General features: G+C 36.4%; 2 protein-coding genes across 2 annotated transcripts in view; one reads left to right on the top strand and one right to left on the bottom strand.

Annotated features, from left to right (window-relative positions):
- LOC135104216 (influenza virus NS1A-binding protein homolog) overlaps positions 1-9,088 on the top strand; it is a 32,114-nt gene extending 23,026 nt beyond the window's left edge. The window contains exons 11-13 of the mRNA XM_064011350.1: positions 3,470-3,643; positions 4,198-4,368; positions 5,502-9,088. Coding sequence (XP_063867420.1) covers positions 3,470-3,643; positions 4,198-4,368; positions 5,502-5,761 — 605 coding nt within the window. The 3' untranslated portion in view covers positions 5,762-9,088. The remainder of the gene's footprint in view (positions 1-3,469; positions 3,644-4,197; positions 4,369-5,501) is intronic.
- Positions 9,089-13,732: 4,644 nt separating this feature from the next.
- LOC135104512 (ionotropic receptor 21a-like) overlaps positions 13,733-15,902 on the bottom strand; it is a 34,830-nt gene continuing 32,660 nt past the window's right edge. Inside the window, exon 13 of the mRNA XM_064012086.1 lies at positions 13,733-14,092. Within this exon, the coding sequence (XP_063868156.1) occupies positions 13,733-14,092 (360 nt within the window). The remainder of the gene's footprint in view (positions 14,093-15,902) is intronic.

Genomic DNA, 15,902 nt, shown 5'->3' with positions numbered 1-15,902 from the left:
GGACCACAGAAGGCAGTGAGTCATCATGGGGGAACAAGCTACTAAACCTGGCTATTGAAAATTTCCTGACACAATAGGTTACAGATGATACAAGATTTAGGGGAAATGAAGCACCTTCAAGGCTCAATCAAATTTTCACCAAGGAACAAGAAATAGTAGAAGACCTTAAATACATAAACCCAATAGGAAAAAGTGATCATGGGCTGATTCAGTTCACAGTTATGGATAATAACCCCAATGTAAGGAAAGAGGACCATAGAAGAGAATGGCTAAACTACCGCAAGACTAACTTTCGACAACTTAGGAAGTACTTCAGTGAAGTGAATTGAAACATAGTTATTCAAAAGAAAGAAATAGAGGATAAGTGGACAGCTTTCCTGGATATTTATAATAAGGGAGTAGAGAAATGGGTACACAAAAGATCAACAGAGAACCTTTTCAAAAAGGATTGATACAACAGGAGATGTGCAACAGCTAGATTGAAGAGAGAAAAGGTGTGGAACAAGTGGAAGAAAAACAAGAGACTGGACCTGTGGAACAATTATATAAGGAAGAGGAACGAATATGTCAAAACTTGCAGAGATGAGCAGAAAAATTTTGAAAGGAATGTTATGGAGAAATGTAAAGACCAACCAAAATTATTTTATAAATTCATTAATGGAAAATTAAAGAGTAAAGATGAAATAAGTATGGTAAAAGCTGGAGAGGAGACAGTGGATGACCCAGAAGAGGTAGCTGAAGTGTTTAACAGATACTTACACTCTGTGTTTACTAAGGAAAATGATTTCAGAGATGAGAGGACAGTGTTAGAAAAACGGACCGTCCTAAAGGAGATTAAAACATCAGTAGATGAAGTAAAGAATATGTTGGAAGACCTGGATGTAAGGAAAGCAATGGGTCCTGATGGTGTTTTGAGTTGGATTTTAAAAGAGTGTAGCTCACAATTAGTTTCAGCATTGCACAATATAATTAGCACTACCCTGGTAGAGTACCCATAGACTGGAAACGGATGGATATTACTCCAATCCACAAGACCAGAAGTAAAGAAGATCCATGAAGTTATAGACCTGTATCGCTCACAAGTGTGGTGGCGAAGATTTGTGAAAAGATTATCAAGAACAGATGGGTGAAATATCTAGAAGACAACTAGGTGATAACAGAGAAACAGTTTGGTTTCAGAAAAGGAAGATCTTGTGTTATGAATTTGATAAGTTTCTACTCAAAAGTAATAGATACAGTGCAAGAGAGAGATGGATGGGCTGACTGCATATACTTAGATCTGAGAAAAGCATTTGATAAAGTTCCACACAGAAGACTAATATGGAAATTGGAAAAAAAAATTTGAGGACTCAGTGGATCACTGTTAAAGTGGATGACCAACTTTTTGACAAACAGAGAAATGAGGACAATAATTAAAGGCAGCAGGTCAGACTAGAGAACGGTAATGAGTGGGGTCCCACAAGGTTCGGTACTTGCACCGATTATGTTCACAGTTTATGTAAATGATATGACAGAAGGTGTAGAAAGTACATGAACCTTTTCGCTGATGACGCTAAGATTATGAGGAAAGTAACTAATGAAGAGGATTGCAGTGCTTTAAATCAGTACTTAATTAAGATTAATGAATGGTCATTGAGATGGAACATGGAGTTTAATGCTAAAAAAATGTAGTGTGATGAGGTTTGGAAAAGTGTGAAAAGACCTGTTGGCAGCTATTACTTAGGGAATGAGGAAATCTCTATAAGATCAGAAGAAAAAGACCTAGGAGTAATTATTACTGATAATTTATCATTTGGGAAGCACATAAACAAAATTATAGGAAAAACATATTATCTGCTGAGAAACTGATAGCATTCTCCTATATTGATGAAGATATGATAAAAAAACTGATAACAGTGATACATCCACAATTGGAGATTGGAGTATGCAGCATTAGTGTGGTTGCCAAGTTTGAAAAAGGATACAAGAAAGAAAGAACCCAGAGAGCTGCAACTAAAATCCCTGCAAGCTTAAGAGAGTATAGTTATGAGGAAAGGTTGAAGAGATTGGGCCTGACTACACTAGAAAAAAGGAGGGAAAGAGGTGATTTGATAGCAATATATAGAATATTGGAAGGAATGGAAGAGTTGGACAGAGAAGACCTCTTGATACCAGATACAAGAGACACAAGAGGACATGGAAGGAGATTGAAAAGGAGTGTTTGCAGAAGAGACGTCAAGAAACATAGCTTCCCATCCAGAAGTATAACAGTGTGGAATGAACTTAAGGATGAGACTGTGTGTGCAAAGACAATTCATAAATTTAAAGAAAATCTAGATAAAAGTTGATATGGAGACGGGACAGCACGAGCCTTGTCTGGCTCTTGTTCTGTATTTCACAACTAGGTAAATACAACCAGGTAAATAAACTCATACAAATATATATATATATATATATACAGTAAAATCCCTCTCATCCGGCATTCGAGTATCCAGCAGCTTCAAGTATCCGGCACATTTTTTCCCGAGCCTTAAAATCAATAAAAAATCAATGTGTACTCATAAAATTGATTAAAATTCCCGCGCGAGGCATACTTTGTCCCCTCGCCACCAGAGCGCACTGCTTCACGCCACTCGCAGTCCACTGCACTGTGTTTATTCAGTGACTCAGTCCCGCTTGTGCACTGTTTATCGCCTGATGCCTTCATCATGCCTAAAGTTGTAGAAAAGAGGAAGCGTGTTGTGCTTACACTTAAGCAGCTGATCAGATCAGCTGCTGATTAAGATCAGCTGATCTTTGTTATGGTAAGATGCGTGAGTGTAGGGTGGTGATTGTGGACATAATTTCAGTTCTATTCAAGTATCCGGCAACTTCTGGTATCCGGCATGTTGGCGGTCCTGTTGATGCCAGATAAGAGGGATTTTACTGTATATATATATATATATATATATATATATATATATATATATATATATATATATATATATATATATATATATATATATATATATATATATATATATATATATATATATATATATATTACATGGTCATTCCTTATCAAATTTTGATTGACATGGTAAGAATAATTTCCTAAAACTCTCAAAATTTTTTTTATTTGGAAAAAAAAAATCCCCTAAGGTGGCCTGTTTTTGACCCGTGCTGCAGACAATAGGGTTAAATGGTAGAAATATAGGCATTATTGTCTGTACAATTCCATGCACTTTCTCCTTCACTTAGTTATGAGAACAAGTAAATCTAAACATAATTTTCTTAGAATGCTCAGAAGACTCAGTTTTATTTTCCATTTTCTTTTGTGCAGCCTTCATGTACTGATATGACCTCAGTATAATTTTCTTTCCTGTTCAGATTTGCATATCATAAGCATTTAGTTACAACTCTTCCACCTTTGGTTTTCAATGGATTACAGGACATCATTCTGTAAGAGGCTTTTGGTGCTAAAATTTTTCAATTTCTTCCATTTCTTCAGGTCGCTATCAGGCTGGGGTGGCTGCATTCAACAATGCTGTGTATGCTGCTGGAGGATGTGACTCATGGAACTGTCTTAATTCAGTCGAGGTGTATAATCCCATCACTAACTCTTGGACATTTGTTGCTCCCATGACTACGCCAAGGCGGGGCTGTGGTGCTGAAGTGTTCAAAGGTGGGTAATGACAAAACATTAAACTTATGGTAAAGTTAGATTTAAGTATCTTCACATGTCCTTTTAGAACAAATATTTGTGCACCAATTGTGTACTGTGTTTGGAGCAAGGCATCAGATTCAGATGTACATATTCATAGTGCATTGCTCCTAAAGACACATTCAGTCGGTAAAAACTTATGTATGTGCACATATAATTTTTCCTCTTCCTCAGTATATATTATCCTTTTTTACTTCTTATGTAGTTAATACTACACAAGTACCAACTACTTGAAAAAAAATAACTACAGGGGTATTTTTATAAATTTGATCTATTATCAAGTATTTTTTATTTTAAATAAGACTGATATCCCCGTAAAGCAAGAGTAGCTACATAAGGCATAAGGCATAGTAGCTCAGTGTGTGTATATGCATATGTTCGTGTGTGAATTAAGGACATCCAGATGTCATTTAAGAATGAAAATTCTCTTTAATAACAGAATATATTTGTAGAAAAGGATATAAAATCTCAAAGTATGAGTAGTAGAGAGTATTTGACTATCATCTCATTCACAGGAAAATTGTATGTCATTGGAGGTTCAGATGGAACACACAGTCTGTGTACCACTGAAGTGTATGATCCTGAGTCCAATAGCTGGATGCCAGGTCCCTCCATGACTACCTGCAGAGCTAATGTGGGTGTGACAGTGGTGGATGGACGGTTGTATGCTGTGGGTGGATTTTCAGGTAGGTTTTCACTGGATATGCCTTTAATATATATATATATATATATATATATATATATATATATATATATATATATATATATATATATATATATATATATATATATTCTTTTTTACTTCTTCCTATGTAGTTAATACTACACAAGTACCAACTGCTTGAAAAAAATAACTATGGGGATATTTTTATAAATTTTATATATTATCAAGTATTTGTTATTTTAAATAATACTGATATCCCCTTGAAGCAAGAGTAGTTACATAAGGCATATATATATATATATATATATATATATATATATATATATATATATATATATATATATATATATATATATATATATATATATATATATATATATATATATATATTGATTTCTTATTTGACATAGATTTAATACACATATTGTTGCTGATGTTAGCAATGATGAGTCTTAGGGTAGGAGAGGAAGACTTTACAAACTTTTAAGAGAGTAAATGAGTCTGAATTACGGATGTTGTGCACTGGGATAAGACTAAAATATGCTGGCTTTGAATATATAACTCAGACAAAGGTTAGGCGTGTTATAATTTGAGGTTGTGAACTGTTATTGGTATGATGTAGTTTGATAGGGAGAATTATAGAAATGTTGGATGTGACAGTTTAAGATTGGTTAGTGGAGGAGAATGTGGGAAATGAAAATTATTATAAGCCTTCATAGATAAGAATCAAGTAAACAGTAAGTTGATGGGAAGACACAGGAGAAAATAGATAAATGGTGATGAGAAAGCAGCCTTTTAATTATCTTTGTAGGATAAGAACATGCATGGGATAGCCTGTTGTAGAGGAAGCTGTACAGAGGAGGGAATCTGTTGGTGGCATATAGGATATATTGAGTAACATGAAGCAGCTTGGATAAACCACTGGGAGAAAAGCAGAGTCCATTTTGCTGAATATAGAAAGATGGGTGTTAAATGAAAGCCAGCTGGAAAAAAAAATGTAGTCAGAATAAGAACAGGTGACATGATCAGTTATTATAATAATAGGTTAGTTATAGTGGCACTACTTACAAAATTTTATTTTCATTTAATAATAGTGAATTAATAGACTACCCTAGTGAATCACATGTGTACTGTAATTGTGCCATGTATTTGCAGGGAAGAACTTCCTTAATAGCATTGAGTACTTGGACCCTGTCTCTGGGGAGTGGACTAACTTCACCCCAAAGCCTGAGGGATTGTCTGTCTCAGAGGAACATAATGGCTTCAGTGAAAGGGAGCAGTCTACAATATCTGGAAATGAAGATCATCATGCTAATAGTCATGGGAACCTACATGGGATACCCAATGGTTTTTTGGAGAATGGGTGTAATGGGCTGTCTAATGGACACATGCCAGTAGCCACAACATGTCAGTGAAAAGATGAATGTAAGAAAAAGGAAAAGTAATTATTATAGTTCTGCCTCATTGTGAAAATAATTGTATTTTATCACATGAACCAAGAGTGGCTACTTTCATCATATCCTAGTACATAATATACACCTAGGAAAAACATAAAGTTTTCTGTCAGTGTAGCAGAGGGCAGGTGTCTGGTCTGACAGCACCAACATACCTATTGTGTATCATTGTGTACACACCATTGTTTGTAAGGCTCCTCTCAAATGTTACCTCTTCTGAAAACTCTTCCCTCTGGAAGTAGGTGCCTTTCTTTCCTCCCTAAGCAAAGATTCCCACTTGTTTGTGAAAGTGGAATACAGCCTACTTGACCCTTGTGTCCAGAGAATAGGAGGCAAATCAGTAGTAGGGTTATGGAGAACTTTAATATTAATCTGCATTTAACAGTACTAATATTAAAGGCTATTGTTATTTCATATATAGCTGTGGTGATCCCCTTTATTGAACTATGAGGAATTGCCCAGGATCTTTAACACTGTGCCTAATTTGCTTCCCTCAAGGGCTGTTCTTAGGGGGTACTGAAAAGTAGCTTAATTGTTCTGATCATGGTTGAAGGGATCAATTATACTCTTAAGCTATTTGATTGTATTAATTATCTAGGGTGCCACACATACTGCCCAATATATCAATACAGAAGAATTACTGTCTAGTGCCAAATTAATTGAAAAGTGTCTTGCCTTTTCTTTTGGGTTTCTCATTTCTCTATAGTTTGTTGGTGCACTTTGCTGCTCCTTGTTATGCTCAGTTTATTTTTAATGGTCACGGTTAACAAGTCTATCTAACAGTGCACTGGGAGACTGTGTGTGTCAGTTAGTGTGATACATGCTATGTTCTTGCTTCTTATTTTTATATTTTCTTGTTATAAAATTACTGAGGTAAAAAGGTTAAATGTTTCCTTGAAATACTGGAGATAGAAATAATTGCCTGTCATCTTTTATGTTAGGTTATTTGACATGTTACATAATGGCAAATAATAACAAAGAATTCAGTTTACTGTTGCTGCCCCTGCAGTAGATGACTGGTAACTTCAGGCACTGAAGGCACAAATACATCACCAGGGATATGTCTTGGTAGAGACAAGGATGGGAGTGAATCATAGCATGTATCATATTCAGGACCTCCTGATCACCTAATTATTTATCATGGTGACTTGTACTTGCTTGTCAGATCTCCTCCGTCCAGCTGCTGCTACTGTACTCCTATTGTATTGTTGTCACACCGTGAGTCATGTCTTGATGTTTTAAAACTGACAAAAAAGTTTTGCACTGGGCAGAATGTGTACACTTTTTTTTTTTTATATGGTGTTAATCTATCAGGTAATATATATATATATATATATATATATATATATATATATATATATATATATATATATATATATATATATATATATATATATATATATATATATATATATATATATATATATATATATATATATATATATATATATATCACACACACACACACACACACACACACACACACACACACACACACACACACACACACACACACACACACACACACACATAATGTATACACCATTATACAGGACTAAGAATGTGTATGAAGTCACTTGTCTTAGTTTAATTAAATTGTTTTATTATTTCTATGAAATAATTGGATGAGTATCTAACTATGACAATTATTCCCAATTTTGTCATATTAAGTTCATTTATAAAATTTCTGTAGAGCATAATATTCATGGCTATAGAAAAGTCTTGCTGGTATTATTGGCTTAAATTGACCTCAAGCACTGAGGCTGCTTCCTTTACAGTGTCTGTGGTCTCATTTTGGGGACATTATCTTTCCATTTCCAAAACCTTTTGTATCTTTTCATGAATGTGTGTAAGCCTTAAGATGTATACTCACAGGCATTTAAAGTAAGCCCTGTGATACTAGGCAAGTTGGCCTTGAGAGCAGTGGAGCAGAGTTATGACTCCTTGGGCTCGTACCTTTGCCTTTTATGTTGTATGGCTTGCTGCCATAATGTTTCCATTTTTGTTGTGCGCTGGTAGCATCTATATAATTGTTCCACATTTAATACATCTATTGGTTCCACTGTTTATTTTCTCATATCATGGATCTGGTAGAAGTGATACATTGTTATTTAAGACAAGATCCCTGTAATTCTGACTGTTAGAGACCTGGGTGGAGAGCATGTGAGAGGAATGTGGAACAAGGCAGTCCTCACACCACCAGCTCTGTCTTTGCTCAATTTTTTCTCTCCTCTACATCAAGCCCTGCTGTTTGGTCAAGAACAGTCTGGCTGAAGCCTTGATGCCCTCTATCTTACTCAGAGATCCCGTTGTCTATTTTTTTATATAAAATAACAGCCACTGTTTTCAGGGGTCTGTGCTGTTCCAAGACAAAAAGCTTGGATAATTGTGGGTGTGTACAACAGTGATATACAAACTTTAAGGAAATAAATGGCATTTATATAAGATACAGAAAGCAATTGGGGTTTACGGGTGAACACTGTTTTCCCAGTGACCTTGTACTGTTTTTTTTAGAGGCCTAGGATTGTTGATAGACTGACCTAGCTGCCCACATCAAAAGAAATATTTGTCTGTATGCTGCAACCACTTCATTAAGTCATGTGCATTGATACCTATATGTTCTTGGGGAGAGGAAAAAAAAAAAAAAAAGTGTTCTCCCTCTCCATAGCTGAAGAGTAAGAAACATTTGGGAGATGAGATAGTTCTTAATCATAATATGCAAGGGAATTATAACATCAAAATATATAATTAAAAATTGATGCTGTGGCACTGCTAATGTCCTCACCAAAGTGTCACAGTGAAATTTTCAGCACTCAAGCATTTTAACAGGCCAGAGTCACCCTTCCCATGCTGGACTGTCACAGGGTGAGAACCACCACATACCTCATATTTTATGTCAATGGATGAGGCATAAGGCAATTCTGTCTTGTGATTATCTATAGCTGTGATAAGATTTTTTCCACCCTAACTGCTCTTTAAAATACTAAGGGGAGATGTGTTAATTGGTAAGCTGATACAATGATATTTCTTTGAAATCTGTTATATACTACATACATATATAGTATACATACATACTTATAAGGTGCCTCCAGGCATGTCACCATCCCTTGATATCTTTTCTTTTGGAGATGTTAACCAGACCATTTTAGGTTTTCATTTTTTTTTCTTTTAAATGTCCTGGTCAACCAAAAGTGGAAAATTTTCTATGATATTAACAGTATATAGGTATGACTTGTGTGCTCCTCACTTGGTCACCCCTGTATATCACAATAATAACTTCTGAAAACATTACTGAGTTTGTTTAACTTGACTTGGATTTTTGTTCCTCTAATTACGATTACTACGTAGGTTGATGAAGTGATGTCATCAAGCAGAACAAATTTCATGTCTTCATAGACTAAACAAAAATTTATACAAAATCATAAAATGCAAAGACTGCAAATAATTGGAGATAATTGTCTATACTTTTTTTCCAAATATTTGTACAAAGTGACTTTCATGAAATAATCATATTGGTTAGTTTCAGAATGTGTATGGATCTGGTACAAATGAGGGTAAGAGGAGAGACTTTTTCAGATTATTATTTTTTTTATTTCCTTATTACTACTCAAGTTTGAAATGTTTTGATATTCTCCATATTTATTGAGGTATATGGGTAGTCAGGATATATAAGGCAATTGAGCCTAGCTGTATTTTTTTCTAAAAGTAATTTTCAAAATGAAAAGGAAATCGTATAAAACAGACCCTGTGCCATTGTTGTGCCAAACTGCTCCTCTCTGGGTCAAAATTTCTCATGGGTAATGCCACTGTGCATCCAAACCACATCGAGGAGATGAAGTTTTATTGACAAATTACTATTGCTTCATTGTATGTGGATATGTTAGGGTAGGAATGGAACAAGAATTTGGTACAGATGTTATTTAATGCTTCCTTGTTTCTTGCTCCATCATTCTAAAGACTGTTATTATTTTACAAGGAAGAGTGAGGAATGCTTAGATGTACAGTTATTGGGATTGAACAGCAATGAAAGTAGATAGACCATTAAAATTGTTAGAGCTGTCTCGTGAAACACATTTAAGGAAACATGATTGCCACCTCAAACAGACAGAAATGAAGGCAGGCAACATTATCTGGTCTGATCAATAGTGAGCATGTGAAGAGTCTTATTGGTGAGTCTGTGTTAATTATCTGGAAATCAGAATAAAGGAAGAAATGGTAATTCTGTGCAACAGTTATGGACCGTAATGATACAAAGTTCTAGCCTCCAAGTTCTCTCATCCATTCTCCCCAGTAGCCCCTGAGCCCTGTTCCCCATGTCTCTAAAGGCGGCATCTTCAATTCTCACAAGGGCTTAGAATTTTAGCTCCTTGGAGCTCCTCCCACTTGACCACTGAAGAACAGACCAGCGGAGTTGCCTGGAATGCTGCCCAAGGAATAGTGCTGTACAGTTCATTGGCAATGTGTCCCTCACAGAGACCACAGCAACCTTAATCACTTGTTCCTTGAAGTTTGTGCTATTTAAAAGTGAATTGCTGGTATTCCAGGCTTTGTGATATTGTCAGTTGAATAAAAGTAATCGTATAGGGCCATTTTTTTTTTTTTCTGATCGAAGGAAAGAGAGAGGCACATTGGTTATTCTTATTTAATGATTGTAACATTTAAAGAACAGGCATATAATATGCCATAGCTTGGTTAAAACATTCTAGGCCAATATGACTAGTAAAACTTGCTGCATGGTGCTGTACATACAGCAGTTATGAAATGAAATGTCAAAGCATTTCTTTGATGGTCTTTTTACACCATTTCTGCATTTTGGGTGCATTCCATCTCTTAGGTATCCCTTTTTATCATCCTATTCTGTCTAGACAGACTGCAAGTATTATAATATAACAAAATATGGTCTATTATTAGTGATTATGGAGCAAGGGGAAACTGTGATGTAGGTAGCATGTCTAGCAGCTGTTCAGGTCACATGTCATTCACAGGGTTGAGAGCTAGGTCCCTTGCTCCGCTGTTCAGCTTCTGCCATGTTAAGGGAATGTTCAATCCTGCGTTATCGCTTCTTCAGACCTGTCCTATTTCACCTGTGCAAATACAAGCCAGTCTGTATAGTATTTTAGCATGAATTGTTTGTATAAGTTATGATCTCACACTAGATCATGGCATTGTACCTGAACACAATGATGTATTGGAAATCATGGCCCAAGACAGGAAGGCTATTCAGACACCCTTACCTGCCCTGCCGGAATGCCGCACGCCACTGGAAAGTTTGACTTCCACTCATTGTAAGCAAATATTACTATTCAATTAATTTTAAACAATTCACGCTACACAGTTTTAATAATGGTTTTCACTCATGACTGACTTTTATGCAGATAATTCTGTATGTTCGAAATTTTATTAAAAACAATACACGCACGTTTTCACCTAACATGTTTGCATCATTGCCCACGAGTGACTGTCTTTCACTCCACCCACAATTCTCACAAGCCCTTAGAAAGCTTGTGGCCCGGAGTAGTTGTAAAGTTCTGAAGCTCCCAGGAGACCTACCCGAAAGGAATGCGTCGGGAAATGCCTGTTTCCAAGGCGCTTGCGAAGAACTGAAGAAGACGCCTTAACCTAAGGTACACCATGAAATTTTCCATTTCCTTAACCTTGGTATTACTCTCTGGATAACAGTTTTCTTTACCTATGTATGTACATACTTTCTATAGTATTCCACATCAGTGTAACTAGTTTCTCCTCAATAGTGCATAGTCTGTAGTTATCCCCCAACTAGTTTCTCCTCAGTGCATAGTCTGTAGTTATCCCCCCAAAAATAAATAATGACAATAGCACCAACATGGGAGGCAGGCTTTTGTAAGACTTATGATTGTTACTTGTTTCAGTGGATCAGACAAACAACCAACTGAGTGGTAATAAAAAAAATAATTAAATAAGAAAATAATGAATGATAAAAAAATGAATAAATGAAAAATAAAAATAAATAAAAAAATAAATTAAATAAATTAAGTCATTTTAGCATCAGTGTTAATGCTTATAATTTTTTATTCTTTTTGTCTTCAGATCATGCTTCACCAAGGTAAAGATCAGTGGCTTTACCTTAGTCAAATCAGCCACTACATAAAAGCAGGAAAGTATTTATATTTTAACATAACCCGCCAGTTTTTCTCACCCCCCCCAGCTGCTAACTCTGTACAAGGGCCTTATCCGTCCATGTATGGAGTATGCTTCACATGTCTGGGGGGGTTCCACTCATACTGCTCTTCTAGACAGGGTGGAATCAAAAGCTTTTCGTCTCATCAACTCCTCTCCTCTAACTGACTGTCTTCAGCCCCTCCCTCACCGCCACAATGTTGCATATCTAGCTGTCTTCTACCGCTATTTTCATGCCAACTGCTCTTCTGATCTTGCTAACTGCATGCCTCCCCTCCTTCCACGGCCTCGCTGCACAAGACTTTCTTCTTTCTCTCACCCCTATTCTGTCCACCTCTCTAACGCAAGAGTTAACCAGTATTCTCAATCATTTCCTTTCTCTGGTAAACTCTGGAACTCCCTGCCTGCTTCTGTATTTCCACCTTCCTATGACTTGAATTCCTTCAAGAGGGAGGTTTCAAGACTACTGCTTTGACCCTTTTATGGGACTGGCATTTCAGTGGGCATTTTTTTTATTAGATTTTTGTTGCCCTTGGCCAGTATCCTTCCTACATAAAAAAAAAAGACTTTCTTTTTTTCTTTCTTTTTTTTTTTTTATTTCAGGGTATAATTAAATTTTTATTGATTCTAAAAATTGCTTATGATTTTTAAAATGTTTTTTTTTTTTTTTTAATTCCTGTTGAATCATATATGTGGATTTCAAAATGATTTATAGTCCTGTTAAGAGCTGAGATTTAATTTTTTAAATTTCTGTATTTCAAGTTGTAATTAGATTGGTTGAGAAAAAGCAGTTCATAGTTTTCAAAGTGTTTTTTATTGTTAAGTCAAAATGTGTGAACTTTTGATGGTTTATAATTGTTAAATTTCTAACACTTTTTTTTACACTTTTATGTTTTATTTGTTTACTTCTGGTTTTAGGTAATTTTTGTTTGAAAAGATAATTCATGCTTTTTAGTGTTTTTTATTCTTGTAAAATAAAAATGGATGGACTTCTCAGTGGTTTTGATGGTGTCAAAAGTTCCAACATTTTTTCCGTATTTAACTTCTCTATTTCTTTAATACTACTCAGGGTGGAGATGTTATGATATTGTGGGTATTAGTTAAATACATGATAAGTCAGAATATATAGGTAAGGTGTTCAAGCCTAGCTCCATTTTTTCTAGGAGTCAATTTTAAAATTAAATACATGCATAAATTTTGTCACCAGCTAATGATATCATCAGGTACCAGGGTTGGAAAAAGTCATTATTTTTTTTTCTAGAAAAAAAAAAAAAATCGATTTAAATAGCATTTAAAGAAATAGATAATTTTTTAATTTATTTTCATTTATTTATTTATTTTTTTGCATCAATATTGTACTTGTGACTGGAGAATTGGCAGATTTGTAACAATAATTTCACGTGAGATAAGGGATGTCATCCACCACATGCTTACTGGCTACTGAGCCTGTGATGGTCGTCTACTTGTAACCTGGGAAGTTTGACCTTCCCCATGCTTTTCCAGGTCTGCATTTGTTAAAAAAAAAAAAAAAAAAAAAAAAAAAAAAAAAAAAAAAAAAAACGCTGAATGGCCACATTACTTTAGTGTTTATTTAGATCGAACTTCCCCTCTAACTGGCACCAAACCCCAAGTGCCATTACCTCACTTCAGACTGTGTTACATCCCATCGCACCCTCAGTAACAGAAAAAGAGCACCTCATGATTTATGCTTTACTATTTTTCATCGCAGTTCCTTTTGAAGTTATCTTCATGTCAAATATACACGTCACTTTCTAGTTATGTTCCTTGGCTAAAGAACAAGAGGCAGTCAGCCCTGCATGCAGCCCATGGAGTAGCAAGTTCCAATCGTCTGGGGCCCGCAATCATTTCTCCGAGGAAGGCTCCCACACCCAATATGGATCCCACTAACAGGATCCAAAAGGCGCCCTGCATATGATCCAGACTCAGAGACTTATGGCGGTCATCAGATTGATCTGTGTTGCTTGTATCCTCTTCCTCCTCCTCTTCCTCCTTGTTCTTTACCTCCTGTTGTTCTGTCTTTTGAGTACGAATCTCTTGGTATTCCTTCTGTTTCAAACGTATCTCCTGCCATGCCTGACTCATCATATCGTCTGTGAACTTCTCCTTAAGGCCGCTCTGGGAAGATAACAAATAAGATTAATGATGAAAAAATTAAAAGTGATCATAGTCAATTTGTCATAGGTCTTCGTTGTAAAGTGATTAACCCAGCTGACCGTATTTAACCGCTGAGAGCCAATTCAAGGAGAAGTCCCAAAGATAGATTATGCCTCACCATAATGGATAAACAAGGGGAAGAGAGAGAGAGAGAGAGAGAGAGAGAGAGAGAGAGAGAGAGAGAGAGAGAGAGAGAGAGAGAGAGATTCTTGTACCATATACCATATTACTCCATTCGTATCTTTGATTCTCTTTATCAATACCTTACTATGCACCTTACGGTCCTTACCTACCTCACTCGATAGACAGTGAGATTAGTTACATATGGACTTGCCCACTCCAATGGTACCGTGCTAGTCAGAAAACACATTTGACAATCTAACTAATTATTCTATGACACTGACCCCACCTGCCTTCAGAAACTCTGCTACACATCCATCCACATTTTGTGATTTCCACTTTCAATAAATCTTACCACTAGTGGTTCCTTATGTATTCTATTGCTGCCTCTCTCCAGTACAAGCAGGCTTGGGGGATCTAGTGGAAAAGGGGGGGCGTTTAGGGTGAGGGAGGCCAAAATAGGCCAAATTTGGGGAAAAACTCTATGGAGAAAACCCATAATTTTGGGGGGAATCCCTAAAAAAATAGTCAATTAACGGAATATCTGTCCCCACACTAACCTAACCTAATATTACTTAACCTAACATAACCTGACTGCTGCGAGGCTTTGTCTCCCTGGACAGCCCCCTTAATGATATTAATCTAACCTAACTTTACCTAACCTAATCTAACCCAGGGTGGCCTGTCCCCTGTGGATCTCCCCCTTAAGGATACTAACCTAACTTTGCTGGTTAATCTTACCAATAGCTGCTCCTCAAGGAGCAAGGAGTATTCATCACCATATATGCATGATTTAGATACTCCATGAGGAACCGCTAATGGTAAGATTAATCCATTAACTCTAGTATCTCTCCCAAATGCCCCAATCTCAGCAGCCTTAACTGCAGCCACCATAATCACTTCACACCCCATTCACTTTCCTTTCTCCATCCTCCATTCATGTCATACTATACACCTCTTCACTCTCCATACAACTTTCTTAAAGTTACTCTACTTTCCCTCAGCATCACTGACCTCCTGTTGTCTCACTTAAACCGAATCCTTATTCAATATCTCCTGAAACTACTACTTTTTCTCTCTTATGCTCTTTTCTCCTCTGTGCCTCACCATACTCTGACTTATCATAGACATTCTCAGCTACCTCACCCAGGAAGAGGTTTGACATATTTCTCCCCCTTCCCCTCTCAACAGTCTTGGATCCAACAACCAACCAGTCTTCCTCCCTGAGATCACAATATAGTCCATCAGTGCCTTGTCTAACACTCTTCCATGATTTTTTTTTTAAGAGGGTCACTGACCAATGGAAACAAAAAAAGAGGATAAATAAATCCCACTGAGGTGCCAGTCCCAAAAGAGATGTAAAGAGAATAATTGAAAAATGAAGGATAAGTGTTTTGAAACCTCCCCTCTTGAAAGAGTTCATGTTGTAGGAAGGAGGAAACATAGGAGCAAGCAGGGAATTCCAGAGAAAGGGATGATTAGTTGAGAGTACTGGTTAACTCTTGCATTAGAGAAGTGGAAAGAATAGGCATGAGGGAAAGGAGAAAGTCTTGTGCAGTGAGGCCGCAGGAGGAGGAGAGGCATGTACTTAGCAAGTTCAAAAGAGCAGTTAACATGAAAATAGCGGAAGAAGATAGCAAGAGATGCAACA

Source organism: Scylla paramamosain, chromosome 10 (assembly GCF_035594125.1).
Source record: "Scylla paramamosain isolate STU-SP2022 chromosome 10, ASM3559412v1, whole genome shotgun sequence".
Lineage (NCBI taxonomy): Eukaryota > Metazoa > Arthropoda > Malacostraca > Decapoda > Portunidae > Scylla > Scylla paramamosain.
Note: the sequence above shows the minus strand (reverse complement) of the source record. Positions and strands in the feature narration are given on the sequence as shown.